This window comes from Lepus europaeus, chromosome 8 (genome assembly GCF_033115175.1).
Source record: "Lepus europaeus isolate LE1 chromosome 8, mLepTim1.pri, whole genome shotgun sequence".
Classification (NCBI taxonomy): Eukaryota; Metazoa; Chordata; class Mammalia; order Lagomorpha; family Leporidae; genus Lepus; species Lepus europaeus.
This window is the reverse complement of record NC_084834.1, coordinates 100198436-100207809: the sequence shown is the minus strand read 5'-3', so window position 1 is coordinate 100207809 and position 9374 is coordinate 100198436. Positions and strand designations below refer to the sequence as shown.

The 9374-nt window shown below is 36.9% G+C and overlaps 1 protein-coding gene across 4 annotated transcripts in view; it reads right to left on the bottom strand.

Annotated features, from left to right (window-relative positions):
• Window positions 1-1545: 1545 nt before the first annotated feature.
• The window catches only part of CNOT6L (CCR4-NOT transcription complex subunit 6 like), a 116076-nt gene continuing 108247 nt past the window's right edge, over window positions 1546-9374 (bottom strand). For all 4 annotated transcript variants that reach the window (XM_062198622.1, XM_062198620.1, XM_062198621.1 and 1 more), the window contains one exon: window positions 1546-5673. In XM_062198622.1, coding sequence (XP_062054606.1) covers window positions 5461-5673 — 213 coding nt within the window. In that variant the 3' untranslated portion in view covers window positions 1546-5460. The remainder of the gene's footprint in view (window positions 5674-9374) is intronic.

Below are 9374 nucleotides of genomic sequence, written 5' to 3'. Positions count from 1 at the left end.
AACCGTAATTCAAATCTAACTGAAAACTGAAACAGACAAGAAAGGATCGCTTCTGAGAGGGTTACCATGATTCTTCTGCTTTAGAGTTTAAAATGACAGACACACAAAAAGGAATATTACCTAAAAATGGAGAGACTGTTAAAAATAACTGGTACTAGGTGCCAAACTGAACCTTCGGAAGGATTCTGAAAGTTGAATATACCATGCTACCATGCCAAAGAGTCATATCACTTGGCATCTGCATATCCTTTTCATATGTGATTTATTTCTGAGAACAAAATTTCAGTTCAGTGCTATAGTTTATATGATGTGACATAGAAAAACAACACTTAATAGACAGAAATATCCTTATTCTATATGCTTTGAAAGTGAACTATTTTACTTAAAAATACTCCATTACTTTGATGTCATGTTGGCTGAATGAAAATCTCAACATGTTTGTTTTTCCTTTGGTTCCAAGAATATTTCAAGTCCAACTAAACTAATGCCAAAAGAAATTACTAAGTTAATAAAGCTTGCTTTTCCTGGTATCTCCCTATTTCTTGTTGTAGGACTTGTGATTTAACAGAGAAGTTTATATAAAGATGGTATTTGGTTAAAACAAGAATTACACATGCTCTCCCCTTATCACCTTCCTGAAAAAAACTGTTTTGGTTTTCTGTTTTTCTGTGGATCTTTTTAGTTTCTTTCTGCTACTCAGAACATCGTGCAGTATACATGTAAGGGCTTTCTTTTATCTTTTCTTATACTTATGCTTTAGATGGTACTTTTAAAATAAAAATGTATATATCATTCTATAAAATGAAAGATGCTCTTGGCACCCTGCTCCTAAATAGGTCACAATATAACTTTGGTAAACAAGCAAGGTTAAAAATGTACTAATTTACTTATGTAGAGTTTAAAATTTGGTGATCATGATACTATTACAAAATTAAAACCACCCAAAGCAAAGAAAAGCATAAAAGTTTCATCTGTCTACAAATTCAAAACTCTTAACTGAACTTCCTGGCTTAGAAGAGTCATTCTCACTTCCCTAATGTCTTTCTACAACTCACAAAGTTTTACAAATGTGATACACAAAAGCAAAGGGGTAAATAAATCTTTTCTAAAGAGGAGGACACATGAAGAAAAAGAAAACCTTACAAATGTGAGAATTCACATTTCTGTCAAAAAATATGTATGAACACTATTTTGAATGTGTCATATACCCTTTGCTTGCTATAAAACCATCACTGTAGCAAAAACTGATCATGTTTTCTGTGATCAAAGCTACTTATCAGTCAGCATCTTTTGCAAAGCTTGTAAAGTATCTCAAACTCAGAACATTAAAAGCTTAGAAATAAGTTTTGGTACATAATCAACTTCTATCACTAGAAAATCTAGCCTTGTATTAAGAATGACAAACTTTATATCTGATTCCTTCAAAAAACATATGTAACCTGTTTTTCTTTTTTCCTTGTGCTTTCTCCACTCTTTGTTGTTTGATACTGAAAGTATAGATGGCATTAACGATTTTAGAAATTCTTAGAAATGAAAATACAAACCTAAAGTTTCACACATTTATCCATACTTAGGAGACAGAATTTTAAAATGGAACACAAATGTGTTTGCCCATTTCCAGTTTGAATATTGCCAAACTCTCAATTTGAATATAATTTATAGAATCAAGTGATATGAGACTCAGATATATTTCCACTTTCTCCCTTGCTTTTCTGTGATTTAATATGTAACTTTAAGACAACAAAAAGTAGGGGCAAATAAGAAACAGCTTTATATTTCTGCAAACTGTAACATCAAAACACAGTGGCTTCTTCTAATACATTCACATAGGATGCTTATTGTAAAATTAAATATCTGCTTATGACTATCCGCAAAGAAACATCAAAAGAATTTGGAACAAGGCAAAAGAGAGGGAGAGAGGGGGTGCGGAAAGCTGGTCTCAGAACCCATTGTGCCATACCTGACTTTAACATGTGATATTCAAACGAGCGTTCACACGCCTTACATCAAAGAAATGAAACAAAAATATTCAGCTATGTTGTACAAAATTTTTTTACATAAAACATCATAAATCTTGAACAGATTTACTATATCTGAATTCTAAAAAGTTGCCTATAGAATGGTGCTGGGATTCTGTTCTCTGCTTGCTTTTAGGCAGTGCTGTTGCTTAAAAGTTGACACCAGGCACAATATTTTAAAACAAAGTCAACAAGCAAGGAGCAGTAAGAGGATTTGAGCCTTTCCCAGATGTCAGTCCTGAGGATGCTGCAATATTCCCCATCAAGATGTGTAAAGCTATGAGGCAGATACTGATGCCTGAGAGAGTGGGTGACTTGACGTGCATTTTATATGACTGCTATAAAGCAAACAGTGCAGTTTTTCCTTCCTCAAACAACACTGTTTTAAGAAATTTAAAGAACACTCCAGTTCTTAGACAAATACCAGAAATTATATTGAACAATTTTTTAAAAAAGTATCACATCTAAAAATGCCCCCATTTTCTTTTATCTTCAGATAAAATATGTAGCAGCCCAATGGCATAAAGCTTATTAACTTATTCTGAGAACTAGAAAGTATATGAATACATATATTTTACTTTCATTGAATATAAACCGTACGTCATTGTCATTCACCTCCTTCTTTTGGCTTCTCACTGCCAAAGTTCCAAATGGCATGCGTTTTAACAAGACAATGCTGAGGAGAGCAGCATTTCTGATCATCTGAATTGGCAGCTCAAAACCGATACCACTCCTTTTACAAAGGGAACAAAGGGTGAAGGGTGTGTGAAACTTGGGCAGTGGGCTAAAGGGAAACCGTGCACATGAAATTTGGGTTACCATGCCCCAAGTATGTGTGCCACCCAAAACATAACACAGTAACCTACTTCAACAGAGCTACTACCAACATTTACTAAAACCACATTAAAAATACACAGGATAATGAATGGTTTGAAAGAGTGCATTTGGAAGCAGAGAGAACCCAATTACACACCTTCCTGCAACAGAGTGCCTCGATCATACACAAAATAAACTTAAGCTGTTTACAATGTTTCCCAATTTTTTTTTATTTTTCCCCTCTACATTTAACTATTAAAAAAGTTTTTTTTATTAATAAATGGGCTCCTCTGTGGTTCATATACAATCGTAAGTGAATTTTAAATTCCATTTTATACAAACATCTCAAAAAATATCGGGAGTGAAGTATGGTAGGAAATATTGCTCACATTGCTAATAAACATGCGTATATGAAAAGGAGGAAAATGTTTTGTTAGTGCATATACCTCCAGAGCAGAAAACACACCCAAAACAAAAGATCTAAAATAAAACATACAGTAGCTGATTACAAAAAAAGGTAATGTCCACAAAATTAAGTTTTTCATGCTATTCTACTTTCCAGTACTATGCTTCAGGTAATCAATTTGCATGGCTAGATGTTGGATGCTTGAGGTATATAAGAAGGGATACCTGCACGTTGAGGAAAATCTGTCATCTTAAAGGTTGTTCCTTCTCACTTGTTTTTTTATTTTCTGGTTCGTTAAGATTTTTAAAAGAATATTTACATCAAACTTCACTGAACTACAGTTACATTCCAATTATTAATAGATGACAACGCCTCTATCACTAGGCACTTTTAAAAGGGAGTTTAGGCTTTACAGAACCCTCCTGATGCAATCCCATAAATGATATTACATCATCCCACCACCCTCATCCCACTAAAATTACCCTTCGGGGAAATATCTTATATAGCCTGATTAATTTACTAAGGAAGAAATCAGTATAAAATGACCAAAGGAAATGCATCATTTAAGACTAATAAAACAGCCTAAGTTTTTAGGTTTGAAATAGGAGACAAATTGTATATATTTAAAACTAATTAAATAATTTAAATTTGACCTGTACTTTATATATTAGGGAGACACAAATATAGGCTATTTTCTTTTAAAATTTCATTCACATAATGGAAAATTTCTTGTTTATTAAAAATATCACATTTTGAGACTAGAAACAGTAAAGTGCATGAAAAGTTTAAAATATAAATTTCAGAAAACTCTTATAGCAGCAAAAAAGCAGAATAAAGAAAAACTTAAAAACACAGACACAACCTTTTCCTGTTACTGTGCCATAATTAACATCAAGTAGCCAACTAATTTTTCCCCAAAAAACGATACTATGTTCACTGCCTCTTGAGTCACAGATTTTCAGCTAGCCCTTCTTGGGCCAAAAAGAGATTCCAACATATTTAACGGCATCAACAGTTGGGAATAAACCAGTAGCTTCTTAATTCAACCCTGACAAACAACGGAAACAAAGATTAAAAGCATATGATGGCCATTTGGCAGCTAGAGTCAGGAAAAATGATTCAAGGTTTTCAACTACTGCCTCAACTCTCTCTGTCCCCCAAATCCTTTCTAATGTTACTGCAAAAAGCCAAAATCAACAACTTAATCTACTTTGGGAAATAAATGAAATATTTGTATGTTTTTCCCTTCTGAAACTTTCTTTGATCAAGGCCTTTTAATTCAGCAATTGGTTTCTGAGATTTTGTTGTTGTTAACACTTGACTATAATGGCCAAAATTATATCAATGATGTAATATCTGTTTTCCCAATAAAGCTAGACAGAAAAGGTAGATCAGAATAATGAAAAATAATAGACAGCAATTGTGTGGGCATCACAAACATACTGAATTCTATTTTGAAGACATGTGGCAGTATAAATTACCTGTTGTTCCCTTCAAAGTAAATTGGAAAGACAGGTTTAGAATTAATACTTCTAACAAGACAATAACTAATAGAAACAAACAAAAACCCAACAACAATTGGCCAACAAACTGTCATGTGCTGTTAAATGCTTGATGCAAAATGATATTGTACAATCTTTAATTTCTCAAATTTTCTTATTATGGTTAGAGGCTATCTCATAGTTCATGTACAGATCAAGCAAATTTAAGTGCTTTTGTTAATGTGCAAATGACTTGGTGAGGGAAAAATTGGTTTGTTATAAAGAGACACAGAAATTCAAGAAAGCTTTCCCTGCATGGCATGCCATCATTCAGCTTAAAATCTGTATGTATAGTCTTTAAAAATTGCCTTTTACAAAATTGGTTGGCTCATAAAACCATTCAAAAGAAAATATCTGTTTTGGAAAAACAAATACCCTGTTTTTGGGCTTCAACCTGGTGCTTTAAAAATTATGGATGCTGTCTCCTAATACAATATGAAGAAGGACCAATTTTAAAACATGTAAAATTAAAATTTAGAAACAGTAATACTTTGGTTCCAGCCCTAGTGCCAAATGATATCAGTATGCACAAAAATGTACAAAGTATTATAGCAAACACATAATGAAAGGAACCTGAAGAAGCAGCTTAAGGATGGCCATACTTCACTCCTACATACTTTGATTTACAACTGTACAGGTCCATAGCAACAGATCCCCGTCTCTGCGGGGGAGTACTCCACTACCTCCGATTCGGCAAGTGAACACCATTGACAAGAGGCAGGAGTGGAGGATGGAGTTCAAGTTGTGTTAACAGTGAGAAGTGGTCTGAAGGGATGTGAGGGTGTGGACACCCAGTGATGTTGTTCTCAACCAGCCATTGAGGATCTAAAGGCCCCAGGACACCAAGTACGTTCATATGAGTCTTGGAATAGAAAATGTAGTCAATCACGCCCTGCAAAGACAGTGGGGATTAGAAAAGAAAAAACGAAATGCTTAGAAAAAAATGGTAACACTCAAGACTTAATAAAGAACAATCCATAGTTTGTAAAACCACATCACTGTATAACCTGTACTTCTGACCTATTGTCTTGGCAGTGTTTCAAATAAGGCTCAAGTCTTCAATATGTATTACATGAAATAAAGATAGCTTGGCCGGCGTCATGGCTCACTTGGCTAATCCTCCACCTGTGGCACCAGCACCCTGGGTTCTAGTTCTGGTTGGGGCGCCAGATTCTGTCCCGGTTACTCTTCTTCCAGTCCAGCTCTCTGCTGTGGCCCAGGAAGGCAGTGGAGGATGGCCTAAGTGCTTGGGCCCTGCACACGCACGGGAGATCAGGAAGAAGTACCTGGCTCCTGGCTTTGGAACTGCGCAACGCGCCGGCCGTAGCAGCCATTTGAGGGGGTGAACCAACAGAAAAAGGAAGAATTTTCTGTCTCTCTCTCTCTCAATAACTCTGCCTGTCAATCAATCAATCAATGAAGATAGCTCAATCGGGAAACAACACTCTATTTAACTCATAAAGCCTTGCATTTGTGCCTAAGTGATAAACTGACATAACAAATTATGTCTAGGCATCTTGGTCTACTTGGTTTAGTTAAATCTAACATTATGAACAATATACTTTCAGTTACACTGAGTAGAAAATAAGGATATTTATATAAATAAGGGTATTTATATAAATGCACACATAGTTAATGAAAAATAATTCAAATTCTTTCAATGATGCTCACATTACTTTCAATTACTTGCACATCAAGATATCCAAGTGCATCTGAACAAAACCATGGTAAAACCTGTTTTCAGATGAATTACATACATGCAAAATAACAGACATAGTTAACCATTCTAACCTGTTCTTTAGTTTATATACTCATTTTCATAAGCTTTGGAGAACTGTAAATTCTGAATTTCCTGGCTGCATAAAAATAACTAGGCAGGGCCAGCACTGTGACGTAGCAGGTCAAGCTACCACCTGCAGTACCAGCATCTCATATGGGCACAAGCTCGAATGCCAGCTGTTCCAGTTCTCCTTGAGCTCCCTGCAAATGTGCCTGGAAAGCAGTGGAAGATGACCTAGGTCTTGGACCTCTGCACCCAGGTGGGAGACCTGGAAGAAGCTCCAGGCTACTGGCTTCAGACCTGCTGGGATCTGTCCATTATGGCCATTTGGTAAGCGAACCAGCGGATGGACAACCCCTATCTATGACTCTGCTGGTGCCTCTCTGTAACTGCCTCTCAAATAAATAAATCTTTAAAAAATAGGCAAAAATCATTTTGCAAGAACATGTATACACATATCAACTGTTCCTCCTGGAATTTGATAATATGATTTGATCAGTATATCTCAAAAACGAAAGTCTTAGCTCAAACAAACGAAAAATGTGGTTTTACTGTCTCAGGCTATGCATATGTGCAAAAAAGGCAAGTCAAATTTATTCCTGTCTAGTTCCTACACAAACCCAGAGGGGGGAAGCCGCTGCCTACAACACCAGCATCTCATACAGGCACTGGTTCATGTCCTGGTTGCTTCATTTCCTATCCAGCTCCCTGTAATGGCTTGGGAAAGGCAGCAAAAGATGGCCAAGATGTTTGGGCGCCTGTCACCCATATGGGAGATCTGGAGGAAGCCCCTGGCTCCTGGCTTCAGCCAGGCCCAGCCTGACTGCTGTGGTCATCTGGGGAGTGAACCAATGGATGGAGGATTTCTCTCTCTCTCTTTCTGCCTCTCCCCCTCTCTCTGTAACTCTGGTTTTCATATAAATAAGTAAATCCTTAAAAAAAGAAAAGAAATTCATCACTATTTACAGTAGAAGTGTTCCTTTAAGAGCAGTAGTGTGCCACAGTTAGTGAGAACCAGCTTTCTTAGCATCTCTTCCTAACTCTGAATTCAAAGATTATCACAAGTGGGAGTTAGAATATATTCCTGTGGAAATACTTGCACCACAAAAATTAATAAACATTAAAAATCAGGACTTCTTTTCCCAGAAAGGTAGCTATTAAATATTTACCAACACATAACTGCTTATAAGTGATTGGAACTAAATGAATATCCATAGACTGAAGTAGCTACTCTAACACCTAAAGTCTAAATTAGATTTAATTTCTAGGCAATTTCTTTCACTTCATAATTACAAAAGCTGACTAATAACATCAGCATATGAGTATCCCTTCTTTCTCCTATTTGTTTCTTTGAAATGAGCTAACCTTAAAAATAGAAAAAAGTTATTAGAAATCTAAGAGTCCATTGTATAAATGTCCTTTGGTATTTCATTAAATTCTCTTCAGTCTTCTTAAACCAAACACATTTTTTTTTTCCCAAAGAAACTTATTTAATGAGTACAAATTTCATAAGTACAACTTTTGGAATATAGTGATTCTTCCCATCATATCCATCCTTCCACCCCTACTCCCACCCCATCTCTTCCTCTCCCATCATCTCTTCCTCTCCATTCCCAATCCCATTCTCCATTAAGATTCTTTTTTTTTTTTTTTTTTTTTTTTTGACAGGCAGAGTGGATAGAGAGAGAGAGAAAGGTCTTCCTTTGCCGTTGGTTCACCCTCCAATAGCCGCCGCGGCAGGTGCGCTGTGGCCGGCGCACCGCACTGTTCTGATGGCAGGAGCCAGGGGCTTATCCTGGTCTCCCATGGGGTGCAGGACCCAAGGACTTGGGCCATCCTACACTGCACTCCCTGGCCACAGCAGAGAGCTGGCCTGGAAGAGGGGCAACCGGGACAGAATCCGGTGCCCCAACCGGGACTAGAACTCGGTGTGCCGGTGCCGCAAGGCGGAGGATTAGCCTAGTGAGCCACGGCGCCGGCCCATTAAGATTCATTTTCAAAAAACTTTATACACAGAAGATCAACTAAAGATATCAACAATTTGCACACATACAGACAAAACCTGCTGGAGAACAAGTTTTACATTTAATTCTCATAATACAACTCATTGAGGATAGAAGTCCTGCATGGGGAGGAAGTGCACAGTGATTCCTGTTAACAACTGACACTCTTATTTATGACGTCAGTGATCACCCAAGGCTCTTGACATGAGCTGCTTAAGCTATGGAAGCCTTTTGAATCCAAAATCTCCATCAGTATTTAGACAAGGCCATAAGCAAAGTAGAAGTTCTCTCTTCCTTTCAGAGAAAATTACCTCCTTGTTTCATGGCTACTTCTTTCCACTGGAGTCTCTCTCACAGAGATCCTTCGTGTAGAGTGTTTTTTGTTTGTTTGTTTGCCACAGTGTCTTGGCTTTCCATGTCTGAAATGCTCTCATGGGCTTCTCAGCCAGATCCAAATGTCTTAAAGGCTGATTCTAGGGTCAAAGTGCTATTTAAAAAATTGTCATTCTATGAGTCTGCTGTGTGGACTGCTTCCCATGTTGGAACATTCCCTCCTTTTAAATTCTATTATTGTTTCCAACCATTTAGACCTATTCATAAGATCCCTTTAACACTTAATCCTATCTATATGATCACTTTAACACTTAAGATGGCATGCTTACCACCAGCTTAATGGGACTTGGGGAGCCATGGCAAGTTTTTAAACTGTACCCTTAGAAGTAAGTCCATAGGGATGTATGAAGAACTATACAGCTTTACAGTTACAAACTTCCTCCTCCCTCTATTATTCCCACTCTTATTTTTTACTAA